Source organism: Molothrus ater, chromosome 13 (assembly GCF_012460135.2).
Source record: "Molothrus ater isolate BHLD 08-10-18 breed brown headed cowbird chromosome 13, BPBGC_Mater_1.1, whole genome shotgun sequence".
NCBI lineage: Eukaryota > Metazoa > Chordata > Aves > Passeriformes > Icteridae > Molothrus > Molothrus ater.
This window is the reverse complement of record NC_050490.2, coordinates 18254008-18276148: the sequence shown is the minus strand read 5'-3', so window position 1 is coordinate 18276148 and position 22141 is coordinate 18254008. Positions and strand designations below refer to the sequence as shown.

The window sequence follows — 22141 nt, the reverse complement described above, 5'->3', positions numbered from 1 at the left end:
AGAGCCATGTGCGGGTTTTCCGTGCAGCCCCGCTGCGTCAGCCGGAATTGCCCGGCGGTGCTGAGCCCCACGGTGCGTGTTTCTGTCCCGGCTTTCCCTTCGGCAGCCTGGGTTACCCTATACCTGGGTTGATGCAACGCGCTGGAAGCGGCTGTAGAAATCAGCCCTGGCATTTTTATCGTCGTTCTGTCATGAGGTCTGCGTGTGGCACAAGTTGCTGGCCAAGGGATGATGGTCTTCAATAACTTCCCAGTGATGGTTGCTATTCCGAAGTTATTCCAAATAGGCTGCATTTAAAAATGTGCCGCTTCTACTTTGCTAAAAATGAGGTCTTGACTTTCTGCCTGGTACTGAAATTTAATTTTTTTTTATTAACTTGAGTGGAAGTATGGTGTTCTGGGCAGCTCTTTACTTCATTTCACAATTTTTTCTGGAACTGTTGCTCAACTGGACGTTTCCGTAAAAAGTGTTACATTACAGTACATAATATTTCACTTTTTGAATGATTAAACACAAATATGTTATCTTGGCAAGTGTCTGATGGTTTAGGGGTACTAATTGAGTTAGTCTAGCCAAGAAAGGTCAAGGGGGAGTAAATGGATTATTTCTGGTTTGTGTGTTTAGCATGTGAGTCTTACTTTGTAAGTCTCTTGCTTTTCTCATCTTTTTTTAAAAAGTCTTATATTTAGAGTACTGCAGAAACTTCATCTAGCTTTTAGAGTATTGAGGAGTCTGTAAGTTTCTTTAAAGTGGAGCTCTGGTAAAGGGAGCTGTTTTTTAGGGGCTATCATGACTTGGCATTGAAATAGTTTAATTATCAAGAATAGAACATTAGAGTTTCTGTGGTTAGCTTGAGGAAGGGGGAAAATGCATGCAACCTTAAAGACAGAACAAAAAAGATTAAGCTTCTCTACAGCCTTAAGAGCTTCTGTGATGTACATGTTTTACTTCTGGAAATGTTGGGCTCCAGCTGGATGAGTACTTTCCTCAAGTATGAATGGTCTCTGCTCCTTTGGAACAGGCTTTACCCACTGGCCTCTTCTAAAAAGTTAATTTATTAGAAAGCAGCACAAAATAGAAGAGCTGCTTCTGCAAGCAGCAATACAAAAAGCATCAGGACTATTTTCTTTAAACAGGGACTTATTTAAAAATATTTTCCCAGTATTTGAGATTTTCATACCTCTGAGTATTGATATTTTTGGTAGCCATATGGTTGCAGGTTTGTGTTTCAGCTCGTTCTGTATGACATAACCCCAGTATGTGCTTAATGGAATTACTATATGTGTTAATGGCAATATTAGCAGTTATCTAGTTAATATAGCCAGAGTTAATTATTAGTTAGAAAAAGCACAAATATTGACATAGCCTGGCACACGCTATAGGGCTCAGGTGCACGCAGCTGATGCAGGTCAAGCCTTAGAAACAATGTCAATAACCTGCTTCTATTTCAAATATGTGCTTGAAAGGGAAAGTAGGTAGGGAGTAAAGCCAACTGGTCCCTAAGGGGCGTGAGGTTGTAACTCATACAGCTGTTCTGTGTGACTCTGAAAAGAGCTGTGGGCACCACCACTGCCAGAAGCCAGCCTGTCAGTTTTTAATCTGCAGGATTTTGCATTGAGGGTTTACTAATTTCTAGGTTAATTCCTGCTGTAGTGTGTGATAGCTGGAGAAAACTGTCTTGTGACTCTTCAGAGAGGAAGACAATTCCTAGACCAGGCTGAATGATAATGGAGTTTGCTAACCTTGAGGTTTTCATACAAGAAGAAGAAATTTGCAGAGTCACTTAAATATTCGACATCCTTTTTTTATTTCCATCATGCTCCTTAGCAGCTGAGTTGCTGTTAGTTTTGCAAGTCATAGTAGGTTGAAATGCTTTTTATAACTCTGGCTGCAGAAACATTTGTGCTTCCTGGCCAAACACAGGCAGGTTGGAATGGGAGAATAGCACAATAGGTACTTAGTCAGAAGCTTTCTCAATCTTAAATTTATCTCCTGAAACGAAGACTTGCAGGAAGCCTTCTTTCTGTTTTTTGTCCTTTCCTCAACTTTGACCCGAGTCTTTAAATATGATGTTGGTATGACCAGAAATTTGGAGGCCAAATGTTGCCCAGTTGATGTTGGATTAAAAAATAAAAAGTCAATATAGCTTTGTAATGTTGTTCAAATTTGTGTTTGGTGATTTCCAACTGTGTTGCTGTGTGACAGGGTTCCAGTGGTAAAGGTTTTGATACACGTGTTGCTGTAGAACTCAGGTATTTTTTCAGAAGTTTCCTGGAAAGAACTGTCATACTGAATAATACTAATAATGAAAGAACAAAAAAAAAAAAAGACACTAAAATAATTTCTGTATGACTGCCTTAACAAAGCATGATGCAATTTGTGATGATTGGTGTATTTCCAGTATGTTTATCTTGCTTGTTACAGTATTTTAATCAGGTTTCTCTGGGATGTATTCAAACTTCAAACTTTTGTTAAGCTGACTCATAACAAATCCAAACAAAAAAAGCCCAAAATCCAAATCAGGCTGTTCCCTCCCCACTTTGCAATCCCCCTCCAAAACCAAACCTGTAAAAATGTAGGACCTTTGAAGACAGCTGAGGTTGAGCTTGCCCTCGTGCGAGGGTGCAGGTGCGGCGTGGTGGGCTCGGGTTAACTGTCCCTTGTCCTCCTGCTGTAGCTGCACTGGGTGGTGACAAGAGCGCAGGAAATGCCCTTGGTCTGCTCACTTATATATCAATTCTCTATGGGAATAATGTCTGCTACTGCAGACACAAATTGTGATAGAATTTTTTGCCATAATAAGAGCAGCAAATCCTGTGGAAGTTAAAGCCAGCTATGCCTTATTTTAATTGCTGGCAGCCAACAGGTAGGGGATGAATATGTGCAAGCTGTGAAAGCATCACTACTGTTCAACTCTTGTTACAAATCAGCTGTTTCCAGCACTGCTACTGACCAAGTAATTACTTGGAGTGAAGGAGCTTCTTTGCTGTATGGCACAATAATCCTTGCGTGTTTTCTGCTGTCCTTCAGTTCAGGTTTAGTCTGTGCCTGCTCTGGAAATAGGCTGCTGATGCTTAAGTGCTCCCACAGACTCCAGAGTCAAAATTAAACCATGCAGGGCAGTGATGCCCAGAGGTTTCAGTGATGCCCACTCATTTCAGTAGCAGTGTGTGATGCAGAACTAGTCACTGGTAGTTCCCTAAAGAGCTCAGAAACAGTACCAGGAGGAAATTGAGAAGTGGAAATGAAAGACTTCAGAAAGTGTTGGCTGGCCTTACTATTTTAAATGGTGTATTTTTACCTTTTCAATATATTAGATGTAAAATATATTGCATTATCTAATATATATATGAAAAATGTAATATACTCATGTGTTTTAGGAGTATATTAGATAATGGTTACTGTGGAGGCTGATACAGAGTGAACTAAGTAATAATGGGAGGGGAGTGAAAGGAGGAGGAACTGTGGTCTAAAAATGGGATGAGAAGAATAAGAGCATGTTAGAAATTAGCCAGTTATATCCTCCCTGTTTAATATTTACCATAAATCTTGACTTTTAAAAATCTGGGTCAGGAAAATCATTAATACTAACTAATAAGGTTATTTCAGTTTGGCCATCTGAAATGAAAGTGAACAGGCAATAAGTGTGATGTATAAGTACATGTATGTAAATAAAAAAGTCCCAAGAGATGGCCTCCACCTTGTGTGCAAGCTTTATGCAAACACAGAGAAGGGTTTTGTGGGCTGGACTCTTGAATTTTGGCTTTGACTTGAGCATCAGAAGAAACCTGTGGGCCTGAGGAATTATTCTCAAAATTCCTAACTTCAAGATCAGGATCAGCAGTAGTTACCTTGGCATGTCATTGCTCTTCAGCCAGTTTATGGTGGTTTTCTGGAGGAGACCCTAATGTTGTTTTTTATTGCTTTGCTGGCTGGGAAACTGTGCCAGCAATATGTGGTAATTGATTGATGTATTTGCAGCTGAGCTGGTAGTGGTACTTGCACACTTATTTTTCTGTGGAATAGATGCTGAACATTTTGGTAAGTGGATGTAGAGATTTGCTGGATGAGAGAAGTGTTAGTGAGTATTATCCCTCCATTAAACCTTTCCAGTGGGGTGTAGATGATCTGCAGGCAGCAGGGGCAGCCCTGCAGATGCAGTCTGTGCATGGCTGTCCCTGCCTATAATTTGCGGTGTGGCTGGGTCCCATTTTCTCATGTTACAGAACATTTTTGATGGCCAAGGGAAAAAAAAATTATATAAAATGGTCTAAGACTCTGTTGTTTTTAAATGTTGCAAAAAGTGTTAGAAACAATCCCCACCTGTCTTTTCTTCTATCACATCATGAATTCAAAATTTAATGTGGATAGAAAATGGTTTCAAAACAAAACTGAGGTCAGCATGTGTGTCCAAATGTGGCAGGGTGAAAGCAGGTCACTTCTGTCACTCTTGGTTGATGGACTTCGACATTTTCAGTGACAGGTTTTATGTTTGAAGCTCAATATTGGAAGACTTTCTATTTTCATTTGCCTTTATCTACTGTGTCAAGAAAAATAGAACATTTTGTTTGGGGAACTTCTTTTAAAAAGTTGTTGTATAGTAAATTGTTATACAAAAACATGAACAAGCTGCTCTGCTGAACTGTGCTTTGGATGAAGTAATATTTACATTTTATAGTGCTTATTTTGGCTGTCCTCCCCCTGATTTTCTACAATTTGTTTTCTGCATCCCTCCCTACAAACACAGTTGTATTTCAGAAATCCTTTCCAGTCTTTGGTGGTGCCTTTTGGCCATAAATACTGTAATCTAGAAAGAAAAGTAGGAGTTTAAACTGGCCCTACTGAGATTTGTCTCTGTCACGAATCTTGTGGGATACTGGAACATCCCTTTCCTGAATTTTTGTAGGCAGGATTGAATTTCACAGGATTTTTCTGTGGCACAACTGGAATGATCACCAAAGCAGCCTTGTTAGACCCTCTTAGTAAATGCTTTGATTTGATTGAGACTACAAACAGCACTGAAAAACAAACAAATAGAGTGTTTGGTGAATGAGGGAGAAATGTGTAGGAGATGTGGGATATGCCAGATCTCACCCTCAGGGCGAAGTCTGTTCCTTTCTGCCTTCTCCCTGCCACTCACTCTGCTTCCTCCTGTGAGCTTTGCTGCTGTAGATGTCCAGTTCCTGCTCACTTTGCTGTACTCATCCTGCTCAATCTAGATTAGCCTCTGAATTTAGGCCTAATCTTTCTTCCTCAGCACTGCTGAGCAAGTCTGCTTGTCCCTCAGTTCTTGGCTACATTCCCGTTTTCTTCTCCCAAATTCATGGCCTTTTGTTTTGTCCCTGTGCTTTTATCCAGCACTCTTCTGTTTCCTGGCACCTCTTGGAGATCCTTTGTTGCCAAGTTTTCTGAGCTCTCTTGATTATCTCCTCAGCTGTTGGATCAGAGATGTAAACCATGGCTTGGTACAGATGATTGTGAATGGGCCTGCAAAACACTTGGTAGCATTTCCAGTCCAGTGATGCAGGGCAGAAAAATCTTAGGTTTTCTCTTGGGTTATTGTCGATTTTCTTCTTTTCTAATAAAAATTGATGCAGTGTCAAAGGGAGTTTAGTGGAGGCTGGTGGCTTCCTGAGAATTATTGTATTGTCTAACATCACTGAGTGCAGATGTGTGCAGTAGGGTCTAAAAAGTAATGCCATTTATGACTTTAGCCCTGTTTTTCTCTGTTGCTGTTTTTTGTGGAACTGTAGTAGGAAATGGGAAGAAGTACAGACATTGTCCTACTAAAAATGAAAATGCTGTGAGAAGTTCTGTTTGTATTTGGGTGATGATGTAAGTCCTTTGCATTCTTGTTTCTTGAAGTAGATCCTTTACTTGATATGTAGAGGACAAGAAACTAGTTGTAAATAAGTTCTGCAAGTAATACAAAATAGACCTGCAAGTACACGGGCAGCAGTTCTGGCTGTGTTCCTTATGATGCCTAAATCTATATTTTTTGCTTTCATTTAAGTCTCCTCACTGGTTTTCCAGAGAGCTGATGAGAAAAGAAGTTTTTTGAAGTGTCCATGGGGAAATTAATCATGTGTTAATGCTGCCTACTTCTTGGACTTTTTTCAGCTGTGCTTGAGGTCTGCAGGTGATCCCAAAATTTATAATTTCTGGCACTCCTGGAAGCTTGATATTAACGATTGGAGAAAATGATGTTGTGCTACTCCTGCATTCTCTCTTTGTAGTCTTGAGTGAAAATGTTCAAAGTCAGATACTGGAAAGTACCTGGCTGTAACTGGTGCAAGTCCATGGTGCTGTGTGGGTTTGAGATCACTGGGACTGGATTCTCTCTGGGCTGTCAGAGCAATGAACTAACAGTGCTGATTGCTCCTGGGAAATCTCGAAGAAGTGCCCTTGTAGATTGGTGTTATGAACAGAACCTTGAACTTTGTGATCCCAAAAATACAATTCTGATAATCTAATACCCCAGATTTTTCCACTTCAGGAATGGAAGCAAATCTTTCATGGTGTGTATCAACCCTCCTGAGATGTGTTTGTTCCCAGCCTCTCTTATGTTACACTTTGTTTGCTGCAGTCTTCTCACCATGCTCTTCTGAGAGTGTTCTACAAGTCTTGGGGGAATAGAAGCTTCCTTTAAAGAAAGTTCACTTTTGACTGCAGCCTTGCTGATGTTAATGACTTGTTCTGGGAGCCCAGAGTCTCAGTGCCTCCAGTGAGGTGCTATCCTCAGTCCTGTGGATTTTGAAGCAGCAAAACTGCTGCTTCAAAATGCTCCAAGGTAGCACTGGGCTTGCAAGTTCCTCAGTGTGAGTGTAAAACACAAGTTCAAGCTGTCTGTGGTGATACCAGTGTTTAAGAGTGGCCATGCTGGTGTTCACCACATCTGAAGAAAAATTCTGAATTGTGGCAGTAAATGGCAAGACTGTATCACCCACTGCAAGAGGAATTGGGGTGAGGTGACTAGATGACAGATGCTGATTGTGGAGTAAGAAGGATCTGCTTAAATATCCAAATCTTGCAAAGAAAAATGGTTTGAAGTAGATTTTGAAAGATTTTTGGGCTGAGAGAGCGCTTTGATAGCTGGCTAACACCTAGGAATGGACACGGAAGGTATTGATTGTCAGAAAATAACGGAAGAGGTGAAGTAATTTTAAGTGGCTGGCTCATCTCTTCTTTGATTTATTTTGGTTTAAAGCATTAAGTGTTGTTTACATTCTTAAAATATCAACCCAGCATAAAACTTGATATTTTGTTTCTTGGCCCTAAAGTCTGGTTTAATTTACTTTTTTAGTGAAATGATATGTAACCTTATCTTAGCAAGGAGTCCTACAGCAACCCAGTGTTCATTCCATGTGACTGGTGCAGTGAAGTGTGCAGAAAGTAAGTTTCAACAAATGTGTTCATTGTTTGATTCTTATTTTTACTGTTTCTATAGGGAATGAAACTTTAACAAGAAGTCTATGTTAAAGCCTGGCTGACAGCAAGAGAGGAAAATTATAGAAGCAATGCCCTGATGAAAAGGTAGGGAACACATTGGTAGAGTGGGCAAAAGGCTTGTGTTCTGCTTTGGGAATTCCTGTGAAATTAGAGGGCTTCTGCTTTGTACCCAGGATTGTTTGCTTGCTGTGAAGAAAATATTGAGGGGAAAAAGGCTTGTCTGACAATTTTGCCAGGCAATTTTGGCAGTTCAGAGCTGGGGTGAAGTTTTTTCATTGTGTAACTGCAGTTACTCCTGTGTCTTGAGACGCTGAACTCCCATGTGATTGGTGTGGTGTTATGTCTGAGAAGTGGCTCTGAGTAGCCAGAGCAGCACTGACTGATGCAGTTCACTTCACTTTGCTCCTGCCTGCCCAGCTGACACATCTCTCTGGGTTGGTTACTTCCACAGGCTGATGCAGCAATGCACAGATGAGATGAGATGCTGGGGGCTGTTAGAACTTTACTGGCAATTTTTAATAATTAGCCTCTGATTTGTATCTCTGTTCATCTGCTCTTCATGTTCCTTCAAAGGAAGTAAGTTCTTGGAGTATTATTGTCTGATGAATATTTTAAAAAATAAATCACCAGCTTTGAACTGTTTTAAAGAAGGTTGCCCTGCACTGGTCTCCAGTGCACTCTAGGAGACATTCATTGCTTGTTTACACATGGAACATCTTTGGAGTCAGGATTACAAAGTGAAATATCACCTGGTTTAGACAGCAAAGGGATCTAATAAGGAACTCAAATTAATAAGCAATTTAATAATCTCAAAGAAGAATGCAGGAAGGCATGAGAATGACAACAAGGCAGATTAAAAGATTACAAGGCAGTTGTATTTGTCTGCCAGAGGTGGACAATTTCCTCTTATAATATTTGAATGAGGAATGTGATCTGTTCAAAAAGTTTGGACACTGAATGAATTACAGCAGTGGTGACAAGCAGCGAAAATTGCAAAAATCTTCAGTTAGTATTTCCTGAATGTTTATGAAAAAATAGGATGTTAGAAAATTACATTGAATAAACAGTGAAGATGTGTTTACCTTTTGTCTTCCAGCAAAGTAATCAAGCTAATAGTTTGTGGATCTGAGAGATTATCTGATTGTTTCTCCTGATCCTACATTTTTAGAAGTTACGAAAAGCTCTCTCATCTATATAGTCATGATCTAGAGTGTGTGTGTTTAATAATTTTTTTACACATGACTTTGTTGTTTGCAAGGATATTTTGATTCTTTCTGGTCTTTATGGTGTTTAATTTACAGTTGTATTAATTGTATGACATCCATTAAAAATCATTATCATGAGGTGGCTCAAAGACCATATATTGCATTTATTTCCAGGGACTTTTGTAAGAGATTATGGTTATGATCCCATGGCATTGCCTTCAAAGTGCAGCCTTTTGTCCCCCCAAAGATGACTTTCAATATGGTGAGATGTTGTAGGGAGATGAGTGAGGGTAAAAAGATTACAGTATGGAAGTTGTAGGGAAAGATCTGTTTCTCCCTGGATGGAACATGAGCAGCATTCCTGACCTCCCACACAACACAATCCAAGAGATGGAGTGAAGACCCCATGGCCAGGCTGTGTTGAAACCTTGCAGAGGAGGGAGCTCTGGGGCTTTCTAGCTGATAGAGCCACACAGCAGCTGAAAACCAGGGGAGATAAGGAAAGAAATCTCTCTCTCCTTGGACTGATGCCTGTCCCCATCCCAGGGTTATCTCAGGTGCTGTCCTGAGATTCACACCAGCAAGGCACAACCACCAATCACCAAGTAAGATATCAGAGTAAAATCACTGTGGAATGGCTTCATGGTAGGAGTTTCTACAGAAATTCTCCATCAGATTAGGTGAAGTGCTCTTCACAGAATGATTATTTGTCACTGACTTAGCTCACAGTTCTTACCTTCTTTCTGGGGTCTATAACATAGAGTTTGCATAGATCTGCTCTGCCAGTAACCAATATTGAAAATTTGAGTATCACAGTAGCTCTAGTAAAGTCCAAGTCAGCCTTAGACTAAAATACCACTGAAGTTTATCTTTTTTATCCCATTTTTAACTGTAAGCCTTTGTATTAAAAGACAAAAATCATAAAACCATTGTAGAATCCCTGAATGGTTTGGGTTGGAAGGGACCTTAAAGGTTATCTCATTCCCCCCCTGCCATAGGCAGGGACACCATCCACTATCCCAGGGTGCTCCAAGCCCTGTCCAACCTGGCCTTGGACACTTGCAGGGATGGGATAAATGTGAAGGGATAATTCATCAGCAGCCAGGCCTTTTTTTTTCCCCTTACTTCTGTAAAATCTGCATTAAATTATGAAAGTCTTGCTGACTTGTGTATTACGTGCTATAACCTTAGGAAGCAAATTTATGTGATAGCAGGTGTTTGTATGTAGGGGATTCTAATTTTAACTATCTCTAAATGAGGAGAGCTTGTCCCAGTTTTTCTTGAAAGTGCTTTTGGGAATAAAGGAATGTTTGAATTTAGGACTTTTGGTATAAATTTTATATGGAATAATGGTGAGGTTTAAATAGTGTAAAGGTATGATTCTTCAATATTATATATATGCATACACATCATTCTGTTTATTTGTAATAATAAACTGGATTTTAATAACTTGTAATGATTAAACTGGAGTAGTGCTGTTAATACACTGGAGTTATAGGTCCTGCTTGCAGTTTTAACAGCCATCATTTGTATAATTTTTGATTGCTAAAGTGTTTAGTAATCAAAAATTACACATAATTTCATTCTAAAAGGCATCATGAATCACTCTAGAAATCAGTGTAGTTCTGTGAAATGGTGCTGGTAAGAAAAGGAAAAAACCTCAATGTTACAATAGCTATAATGTCGTTTCACTGAGCACTGTTAATGTCACAAAATACCTAGAACTTCTGTCATATTAGCTGAAAGATGTCAGTGTTTGGACTTAGGCCAGAGCTTAAGGATGCTTTGTTAAACATCTCCTTGTCTGCATGCATTTGTTCCCAGCCTGCCTGGGTTTGCTGGAGCCAGATGGACAGAGAGATAATAGGCAGCATATGCAGAGGTTGAGTTTGTGTGTCTTTGAATATATCACTCAGGGAGGAGTTTGAATTTGTAGTTATTACTTTCATATATATGCTGAGTAACATATTCCAGATGTGTTTGAAATAGCTGCATGTAGGTTAAACTAAGCTCAGTTTTGTAACTGCCTTCTCTCTTCAAACACAAGCTGAAGTTATTATCAGACTGTTCCTTTCCTATATATTGGTGATTTCTTGCCAGTCATCATGTTTGTTAAAGCGTCCCATAGTGCTTATTAGCCATATAGAAAAATAAAAGATAATCTGAGGGTTCTTCTTGGCATTTTCTAGAACAATGTAAATAAGCATAAAATAAAAAACACGTACTCATTTCCTTGCTACGTTAGAAGCTTCTCAAGCCAGTCCAGCAAAACACAACCAACCTACAAAATAAGAGCAGGAAGAGGGAATTGCCTCTCTTGTGCTGGTGGATGAGGTTGGTAGGGCTGACCAGGCACAGCTTGAGCCATTCCTCCTGCTTGAGCAGGGGCTGGTGCTGGAAATCTGAGGCCAGCTTGGAACAATTTGATTAAATGCACATTATCAAATTGGGACATAATTTTCCAAATTACCAGTAAGAAATGTCTGAATTTATTATGTTTTAACAAAAATCTTGGTCAAATCCAAGAATCATGATGGCATGAAGTTTGATAAGTCTTAATACTTGCTACCTAGAGTAAGAAATAAAGGGAGATAAAGCAATGGGAATACAAGTTACATGAAAACTGAAGTCTTCTGTCAACCATTCAAACTGTTTTAAATTCTGATTGTTCAGTTTCAGAATGTCAGCAAGCTCTTGAAACTCCTGTGTGGTAACAGTTTCTCTTGCAATAAAATTTTGCACCCAAACAAAATTAATTCAACAAAAGGGAGTCTTAAATAGCTTGTCTGGTTTCAAAAGTCTGGAACTTGATGACAGTAAACTTCCTGAAGCTACTCTAGCAAAATTCCAGTGCACATGGGTGTCTTGGAAAAACATTTTTAGCCTATTTCTCAATGTTCCACGCGAGAGCAGAAAGCATTTTCTTTATTTGCAAGCTATGGTTTTCTGGTTTTAAAAATAGCCATAAATTTATCATTTCTGACCTGTGTTTCTTTCTTAGAAGCTGTAACACCTTGTGATGGAAGATGGAAGACAAAGGGGCCCGAGTTGCTGATTACTTTGTTGTCGCAGGACTAACGGATATCTCAAAGCCACTGGAGGAGGAGATCCACTTCAATGATGCCTGCCATAAAATCGCCAAGCCCAAAGAGCCCATCACAGACGTGACAGTCCTCAATAAATCCCTGGGGGAGGAGGTTCCTCAGGGCTATAAATGCATAGAGCTCACTCCCTCGGGCCTGTCTGCGGATCTCAATAACGGCAGCCTTGTAGGGCCGCAGATTTACCTTTGCTATCGCCGAGGCAGGGATAAGCCTCCACTCACTGATTTGGGGTGAGTGCTTTCCCTGTTCCAGTGGGTGATTTTCAGTTTTATTTGACTAAGGAGCAGATAAGGCAGCTTTACGGAAATGCTGTACTTTTTAAATACAAGGTAAAACTCTAAACAGGAAGATATTTGTTGACTTGAGAGTACTGTAACCCAGTATGGAAGGGGAAATGCATGCTGAGTGGATTTTAATGACAAGTTTAATCCTTCCCATTTTGGAATTTTCAAAGCCATTTATAATTTTTAATGTATATGTTTGGATTGGGATAAGGTGCTTAACCTATTTAACACAGATTGGAAAGAGATAAGTTATATGACATTCTTAGGATCAGGCAATGAATCTTTAATAGAACTGAAAATAACACTATTTTGCAGTAAACAAAATGCTTAAAAGCAATTATATATGAGAAAAACCAGTATAGTTTCATAATGAAGCTTTTCTGTTAGAATACAGTTGGAGATAATGTGACCTGAACTTGTCAGTAAAAATGTTTTGCTCAGCAATGAGACAAGAGCTGTGATTAAAACTCAAAGTGTTTTTAAAATGTGACTTTTTCCCTTCCCCTTTTGACTAGGGTTTTATATGATGGCAAAGAAAGAGTCAAGCAAGGCTGTGAAATCATTCAGAGCACCCCATATGGGCGGCCGGCCAACATCAGCGGCAGCGCCTCGTCCCAGCGGGTGTACATCACCTACCGCAGGGCTGCTGAGAACATGACCCAGAACTCCCTGGCTGTCACAGACATCTGCATCATCATCCCCAGCAAAGGAGAGACTCCTCCACACACCTTCTGCAAAGTGGACAAGAATCTGAACAACAGCATGGTAGGATTCAAAAGCTGGGCTTTGAACGCTTGGCACTCGCTGATGTGACCTTTGTGGAGTACTTGTGGCAGCTCTTGGAGTACCTGGTGAAAAATCTTCATAAGAGGTCTCCAAAGATAAATCAAATATTGGAAGAGCTGGAGGATTGCATTCCTTTGTTCCTACTTGGAACAAAGTCTTTCTGAAAGCCTTAGAGCAAATGTTTGGGTTTTTTTAATGCTGACTCCAGCATCTTTGGATTGGTCTTTAGAACCTGTTGTGTAGCTGTGTGTAACTGGAGGTTTTACAGATGTGGCTGTTTCTGACACTGCTTTTACTGTTGTGGTGAGAATTCCAGAAGCAACCAGCTTCTGTTTTGTTTTCCAACTCCTCCCTTTACCTCCAATGCTATTTTATAAGTGTTTTTCTCCTCTGTAGTATCACAAACTTCTTATTTAAAGAATGTTGTATGAGGGTGATGTTGGAAGCTGTTGACTGTAAGCACATTTAAATGTTTAATATGGTTCCAAAGCCTGACCTGCTAAAATACACAGGTTTCATACAACTTTGATTTGCAGAGCTGAATATTTAGGTGTTTCCTGGTTAAATCTGTAGCCCCATGTGCTGGCTGTTGCAGGGTCCTCAGAAGTTGGTGTGCTGAGAAGGATGCTGACTGCTCTGCAAGTGGGATCATGTAAAAAAGATCAAGATCATGGAAATTGATTTGTGCTTGCTTTTAAATAAATGCCTGTAGGCATTAACCAATGGATTTTTCAGTTCTGATAGCTGCCATATTGACTGGGTTATGGGAGTGCTGTCTTAGGGAAGTTGTTACACCTTTCTCCCTTCTATAAAAGCTCTGTGTTCCCCCTATGGGTGCTGCTCTTTTTTGTTCCATGGCTTTCCTTGTTCTTTATTCTCATGTCCGAAAATTGAGAATTTAAATACTTATATTCTGTTATGTCCATTTGTTATACTCCATCACTTAATCCAGTAACTTCTTTTATTTTACAGTGGGGCTCAGCCGTCTATTTATGTTATAAAAAGTCTGTGGCAAAAACCAACACCATATCATATAAAGCTGGTATGTAACTACTGTGTAGCCTTTTTTATCTTCAATTCAGAATGTCCAGACTCATTTGCAATGCAATAAATTTTGTACTAAAGAATTGCCACTATCCAGCCATTATTCAAAAAGGAGTCTTTTCCTAAAGAATTCTTTTAAAATCATGTCAGAAAAGAGGCCTTAGAACTGGGTATCGTAACCATGCTGTTTTAAAATTTCTGTTTAGTTGGGAAGCTCAGCTCTGTGTTTTGATAGGTTTCTACAAAGCTGGGTGTCTCCCATCTCTGTGTGTGTTACTGGTAACTGTCTCTTAAGGACATGTGTATATGCAGAAGAAAATACCACAGAAATTATTTGATGCATTTTCATGATCACTTTCTTTAAGAAACATTTTGAAGATTCCTGCAGACTTCCACACTGCCTCGAGCATCATTGGCACTGAGCTCTTTAAGTATTTTTGGATCGTGTATCATCTTTATTTTATTGTTTTATTTATAAGACAGAATTAGATTTGCTATGACTGGTGAAACGTGTTGGCTTTGCATTTGTTGTTGGGTTTTTTTAAACCCTGATTTTGTTTGGCACACAAGTCATGAGCATGATTCACACTTAAGCTTTAATCCACTTACATCCCTTCTAGAGGCTGCTCTCTGTAAACAGCAGTTCAGGACGTACTAAAGGGTGGATGGTAGGGTTGTAAACAAATAAAAATTTTAAAAGGCCTCACATCTAGTGATAGCTTGCACAAGATTTTGATTCTTGGCGTGAAGGGATCCACTGCCCTTTTTGGTTACAGATTTTTATTGCTTATTAATATTCCATTTCTATTAGAAAAGTGTGTAGAGATTGTGCTGTCTAACAGAGAGAAATCCTAAATCCTTTGATGCAGTATCCATTCTCAGTGTGGAGTCCCCTGGGCTGGCAGTCAGACAGGATGGATTGCTACAGCCTCCCTTGTAACTGAGGACCTGTGTGCTAAAAGCCTCTGCTTCAGATCTTCATGTTTTACAGCTGTGTTTAAATAAGGCTAAACACATTGGCCTGGCAGCACAAGAGCTGAGTCCTCAGCTGAGGTGGATCAGCTTAATTGACTGGATTCTTTTGGGATCAAAAAACTATCTAAGAGCAAACATATTTTTCAGGGAATGTTTATTGGCCAGAATTAGTTGGTGTTATAGTTGAAAACATCAGTCTTACTTCTCAAGTATTCACATTACTTTTTTTTTGACTAGATTTTAAATCTTTGCTCATACTCATGATGAATGTGAACTATTATATAATAACAGGTGAGATACACACAGCCTGAAAACAGGAAAAGATAAGTCAGTTATGAATAGTTTCTAGAATGGAGAGTAGGATTTCAGTGTAATGCTTTAGTCAGGTGATTTTCCTTAGGTTATGGGAGCATCTGCCCCTTCCAGCTATTCCCTGTGCCTAATTATTTACACCTTCACTCATCTTCTGAAGTTACTCTGTGCTCATATATGAATTTTCTGGCAATTATTTTATGGAATGAGCTATTCCAAACCTGTTTCTGCTGGCTTTCCTATAACTGCCTCTTTGCTCATTCTATTTATAGGTTTAATATGCAGATATCCTGAAGAAGATTATGAATCATTCCCATTACCAGAATCTGTGCCTCTTTTTTGTCTCCCTATGGGTGCAACGATTGAATGTTGGCCATCTAACAGTAAATACCCTCTCCCAGTTTTTTCTACATTTGTACTAACTGGAGCTTCTGCAGAAAAGGTATTTTTGAAATCTTGAAAAAAAAAAGTTATTAATTTAATTGAAAAAACTTAGTTGTTTATCTGTTCAGGATGATGATAATGAGTGTTTTCATAGAGGAGCTTGAATCTATTTTCTTGGGCTTGATTCCAAGACTGCTTTGAAGAGTGGCTTGCAGTAGTTTCAGTTGATCATAAACCTGAGCTCCTCTGCTTTCCTGTTAGCCTGTGAAACTGGAGAGCTGTAAAACTGCACTGCATATACATGCAAGTAATGCTGTTTTTATTGCAAGCATGGAAACGACCTTGCATGCACATACTTGTTCTGAAAAGTAAATTGGATGTCAGGGGATATGGCTTTGAGTTGTGTATAAAGGATTCCTAAAATAGCTTTAAAGGCAATTGGAGGAGCAGTAGACTACAGTGTACTCTTTATAATCATTATGTTTCTCTCAAATAAATTGTTCTGTAAATTACACTTTCTCGTATGATATTAAGTGTTTTAATTAAATAATAGGCAGTCTGGATTTTCACAGCCATAAGAATATTCCAGAATGGATTGCTTCAAAAGATCACGGTCTTTTGCATTCATGTATTTTTTCAAGCAGTAATACAGACTGGATTTTCTGTGTGTTTGGGGTTTCTTAGATTGCTTTGAGGATCGAGGCAGAATTCCTGACTTCGCATCCATGATGTGTTTGCAGGTATATGGTGCTGCTATTCAGTTTTATGAACTGTACCCTGAAGAGAACCTCACAGAGAAACAAAAATCTCAGCTGGGATTAGCAGCTGCTGCCGAGGGCAAAGACACGTGCAGAACAGTGCAGACAAACAAATGCATCTGTCTGCTCTCTCACTGGCCTTTCTTTGATGCTTTCAAGAAGTTTCTTACCTTTCTGTACCGTTACTCCATTTCTGGGCCGCATGTCCTCCCCATTGAGAAGTAAGTCATTTCCAAAATTCATAGCAGTAATTTCAGTTGATAGGAGGGTGGGGTTTTGTTCTAAATTTCCTGTAATATCCTTTTTACTGTACTCAAACATTAAATATAATGGCTGCACTTTTCTCCTTTGATTAACGTATCTTTACCTACTTTCTGAAAAAGTCTAGATTTTTATTTGTGGTTAAAGTGCCTTCAAAGGTCTCTGAAAGCTGCTTTAATTAGCTCTGCACCCTTTAGCCATAGTGATTACAAAGAGCAAGATTATAAATCCTTTCTTAATCTTGCACACATCAAGTTAGGAGAATTAAATGAGTAGATTTGCATTTTTTCAAATGCCTATTTGTAGTGTAGTGAGAGATGGTAAAGCAGATTGAATATCTTGTATTTGTGATAAATAAACTTAATTTCTTTCTCACATAAAGGATTTCACATTATAAAATGCAGAGGAAATCCTTACACCAAGAAATGGTCAATACTTGCAATTGATATGTAATACCATATAACATTTCTAGGATAATCTAATATTTTAATGCAGCAGATTTCAAATGCACTATTTACTTTTCTATTTTATTACACATAAGTTTTTTTTCTGCTTCAATTTAAATATTAACTTTCAGGAGACTTTGACTATGTGGATAAGTAATTCTTGTGATTGCTTATCCCCTTCATTATTACAGTTCCCATCACTGAACTCATTTGAAAATTCTGATAGAGTAAACTTCCAACAACAAAAACGTGTGTGTGTATATATATATTTGTTTTGTTTTTAAGCTCAGGGGTTTGATGTTTTAACTTTTGAGAATGAATAAAATAAGTAGATATGAGAAGTGCTTTATCAATTTGGATTTTATGGATTTATTCTAATTTCTCTGATTTGTAAACTGGTGAGTTTACTGTGGATAATTTAAATACAGGATGCTAATGCAGTATCCAGCCTACTTCCTTTGGCTGTTTTAGTGATGATGAAGGTTTGTCTGTGCCTGAATATTTTCAGTCAGCCCAGCTGCTGCCAAGAGCAGCTTTCCCTTGTTGTGTGGCATCTTCCATACTTTGGCCACCATCTTCATACACTGGTAATAAAAGAAAACCCAAATCAATGCTTATTTGTGGGTTTGTCTGAATTTCTTCCAAATGTAGTTGCCTGTGTCATAATACTGGTAACATTTGTGGAAATCCTGGTAAAGTATGTGCTGTAAGGTGGAATTTAGGATGGAATCCCTGTTTCTCATGGGTTTTTACCCTGTGTAGCTTCCTTTAATGTGAAAGTGTCTATTGTGTAGAATTACACTTCTAGAACTTTTGTAAGTTTAATCAATTCATGAAACTGAGAACTTTGTCAAATTCTAAAAACATTGTTCTGTATTTGTAGTGTGTGAAAGAACTTTAAAGCTTTTTCATCAGCAATTTTATATAACATTTTGTATTTAGAACTGAAGGAAATGGATGAGCTTAATGATTCTCCCTGATACTCAGCCATGAATATTTTTTTGCAAGTAACCAGTTCTAGTCTCTGAGGTTTAGTGCTATTTCAAACTGTCAGAAGCAGGATTTGAAAATGGGACTGTGATGTTCAAATATCAATATTTCTGCTTTACAAATGAAAAAACACTCCTTGTAGTTTGTTAATTTCACAAACAGAGTTTGTATTCTGAAAGAGAATCTGCCCTCCCATTTTCTTGTGACCAGTAAAAAATAGGTTTTCAAGGTCAGAATATCCCAGTAGGGTTTAGGTGCTGGTATTTTTTGCTCTGTTTTCTGAGTATGTGCCATTTTTATATAATAATTTCTCTTACTGTCAAAAATTTTGTCTTGAGGTGAAGTAGTTTAAGCTTAATTTCTACTAAATCAGTATTTTTCTTTTCCTGTAGACACATTTCCCATTTCATGCATAAAGTACCTTTTCCATCCCCTCAGAGGCCAAGAATTCTAGTTCAGGTAAGTGTAAGTTTTTTAATAACTCTGTCTGGTGAAGATAAAGCAGGTTAATAAATGGAAAATGTAATTTTTGTGCCCAAATTATTTTTGTTCAGGATTTGTTTCCTAAATTCATACACATGTGAGAATTCTGTTTCCAGTTTAGTTAATGACTTCAGTGAGTTATAATAAGAAGCTGTTTAGTGAGCTTAGAACTTTAATTTTTTTTCAGAGTATCTGGAAATTAATGAAAAACTACTCCAAGTTAGCATCTGGTCTGGCTTTTGCAATAGCTTTAGAACTGTTTTCTTCTTGCTACTGTATGAAGGCTGAGTGTAAAATAAAGAAATAAAACTAAAACCAGATGTGAAATGTGCATCCATGATTGCCCCTCTTCCCAAGGGCTTTGTGCTCTCAGTGAGAGCTGCCAGAGCCACACCCAGCACCAGCCCCTTTATCAAACCTGGCCCTTGCTCTGTCCTCCCTGCAGGGCTCTGTGCGAGTGAAATAATTACAGGAATTGCTGCCTGCTCTTTGAAATCTCAGCCCTGTCACTGCTGGTAGGAGAGAAAAAATCCTGGTCTCAAGGATTTCTGAAGTGTTATTAAATCTCTTTATTTCCTCCTAAAGAGGCGAAATAGAGAGGTGGTAAAAATTTTATTGCAGAGAAAAGAGAGCTCTGTTGCAGTCATAGTATTCTACCAATTGTGGTTTTGATTAAATAGTTACAAAATTATGCTATTCTCTCTTATTACTTGTACAACATAAAATATGGAGAGCCCTGTGCAGTTCTGAGCCTTAATTGTGTAGCCCATATGGTAGTGAAGTCTTTCAGAGCAAATACAATCCTGGGTTATGTCTTTATAGCATGTACTGAATATTGAAGATCCTCTTTAGTGTATTCTAAAGGGGTGATATTTATTACTCTTACTGGAAAGGGATTAGAGAACAGTTATACTGAAACTGTTTTGGGCACTTCTGGCCCTTTTCTTATGATTTTAAAGTTCAATTCAAAACCCAGCATTTTTACTTCTTGTTTTAGGTTTGGGGTTTTTTAATCCATATTCCAAAAAATGTCTGTACTAGGAAACACTAAACACCTATTTACAGAGACTATAATTGAGTTTAGAGAAAAGCTTTTAATTTTTTTTTGTTTGAAGTTTTAGGGAATTTTGTCAAAGTATATATGGGTTTATATCCTGGAACGAAGTCTGAAGATCTAGATATAAGTGATGTGAAAATTATGTCTGTTATACCTTATTTTCAAAATGTTATGTGCATTAAATTAGTACAGCTTTAGGAGCTGATAGTACAGATGGAGAAAACACTGCTTTTACAGTAGGCAGTGGTAATTGAGATCTGTGAATAAATTCTTCCTTCCAGCTGCTTCCAGGGACTTAAGTTGTTTTAGAAACTGCACCAAATAAAATCACAGGTGATTGTGCCTTAGATGTCTCCTCAGAATTAGTGTGGGAAATGCCTGCATTGAAAATGGCAAGCTTTCAGGAGTCCATTTCTCTCTGAAGCCTGTTAATGGAAAATGTGGTTGTCTTTTGCTAAGCAATTAAACTTCTAAGTCTCAAAGAAATGATAGCCATTAGTCAAACACTCTGGCATGTTCCTATTTGCCAGTTTCTAGCTGCCAGTCTTGATGGGTTCCTTCTGACCTAAGATCCTTCCTTCTGCCCTGAGATCTGCTGGACTCTGTGTGCTGCATCCCCTCATTGCACAGAGGTTGCTGTGCTAATGTATCACAGCCTGCAGACTTCAAGAGCATGTGGAGTAATGTTTCTCCCTCTGGGGAAGGGGGTAATAAGTGCCCCTTCTGCCTGAGGGAGATGTGCCCCTTGAATAGATGCTTCAGTGTGTTTATGTGCTTCTGCTGAAGCACAGGAGTCAGAGAACATCAGGCTGATGCTTCTTTCAGAGGGTGGTTTGTGAAGGTTTGCCTCAGGCTGGAAAAATGAATCCTCTGAATTCTTCCACTGCACAAGCTAATGGTGCTGGTGCTCCCAAGGTGACTTACATGACAAATCCAGCCTGTGGTGTGGCCATCCACATCTGTCAGGGAAGTGGGATGTGAGAGGTGCAGGGAAACAACATTGCAGGCTCTCCTTATTAATTCCCTGTGTTTGGTGGCTCTCCAGGCACAGCATTAGGTGACTTTGAGTTTCTAAGTCATCAGTCTTGTCTTCTGGCTTTTATTACCTGGTCACCTGCAGTGGGTCTAAGGTGAAACACACTCAAACCTGAAGTGTTACTAAAAATGGTCTGCACTTGCAGCTCAGTTGTACAAGTTACTGTGGCTGAGTTATTACTGCTTTTAAACAACAGAAAATGCAGGAGGATTAAGCCAGCTGGTATCTTGTTACCCTGGATTTACCATGGCTGGAAACATCAGCTGGGCTTTGATAAATTGATTGTCTGTTGCTATTCTTGTACTTACCTGAGTCTTCCTATTCATGCTGAATATGTGAATGGTTTGCTTGATGCCATGTCACTGTAAGAAAGAAATGTGATTTAGTAGGATCTTCTTGCATCCTCAAGTAATGCACATTTTAAAGATTCTATCAGAGCTGAGCAGTTTCTACCAGCCAAGAGCCTAATTCTCAAATGCTTTCTGAAGAAAATATAGCTTTACATTATGAGCTGCCATCTCTCCCCTTAATGAATTTTTATCCCTCTCTTTACCCCTAAATCCAGAACGAACTCCCCCCAGCTCCTGAAAGCTGTATATGAAATATGGGTTCTCACAGCCCTTAAAGTACAGAAGGCTTCATTTTTCAGCAGTCAATATATTCAAATTTTTGCAGCATTAGCTAGTTTAAAGTCTTCTTTATGAATATGCAATGTATTCAGTTCTGGCCAAGAAAGGAAGATCATGCTTTGCCCAGTTTTTACTAAAAGATCCTTATGCATATCATTGCACAGCACTTCTTAGAGTGATACATAACTGGGGCATACAAAATTCAGCTTAATTTGGATTATTTTACAGTGTTCTTTGTTATAGTTGTGTTATTTCTGATAAATATTTCCAAAGTTCAGCCTAGAAATAATGCATTTTAAAATCTTTTCCCAGCTATCTCCACATGATAACTTGATTCTTAGCCAGCCTGTGTCATCACCACTCCCACTAAGGCAAGTAGCAGTATCTTGTTAATTGTGAGAGGTATTCTGATTTGTGTTACAGAAGAGATTTGCTATTTGGAGTTGCTGTTGTGTAAATTAACTCACCTTGTCTGGTGCCTTTGGAAGCTCTGGTGGATCTGAAGTTTATTCATGTAATTAGACCTGCACCCTGATAAGGATACACAATTATTAATGTATTTGGGGGGGTTTAAAATCATTTTAGTGGTTCTTGAGGAAGAGTATATATTATTAGATCCCCTTTCTAGGAATTCATCCTTGGCCTCCCAAGATAGTTCAGTTTTTTGTTTTATAAGGGAGTTGAAGGAGTTCTATTACTGTCTTGACTTCCACGTCTCAGTGCAGGAGGCTGATTAACGAAACACATGTTGTCTCCTGTAAATTGCTTCTCAGAAAGAAAAATTGTCATGCCTGTGTCCTGAAAATAGCTAGAATGAGTCAAGTCTCAAGGAATCATGGTTACTGTTGGAAATAACCATTCCTCACTGGACAGTGAAGTGTGCCAAGTATTCTACCAAGTAATCTTCTCTAAAAGAAAGATTTGCAGATTTCCATTTA

General features: G+C 38.8%; 1 protein-coding gene across 3 annotated transcripts in view; it reads left to right on the top strand.

Annotated features, from left to right (window-relative positions):
* DENND4A (DENN domain containing 4A) overlaps positions 1-22141 on the top strand; it is a 48362-nt gene that overhangs the window by 1120 nt on the left and 25101 nt on the right. For all 3 annotated transcript variants that reach the window (XM_036389381.2, XM_036389380.2, XM_036389382.2), the window contains exons 2-9: positions 7448-7533; positions 11656-11988; positions 12558-12807; positions 13801-13870; positions 15432-15601; positions 16284-16522; positions 18391-18457; positions 21516-21574. In XM_036389381.2, the coding sequence (XP_036245274.1) occupies positions 11681-11988; positions 12558-12807; positions 13801-13870; positions 15432-15601; positions 16284-16522; positions 18391-18457; positions 21516-21574 (1163 nt within the window). In that variant the 5' untranslated portion in view covers positions 7448-7533; positions 11656-11680. The remainder of the gene's footprint in view (positions 1-7447; positions 7534-11655; positions 11989-12557; positions 12808-13800; positions 13871-15431; positions 15602-16283; positions 16523-18390; positions 18458-21515; positions 21575-22141) is intronic.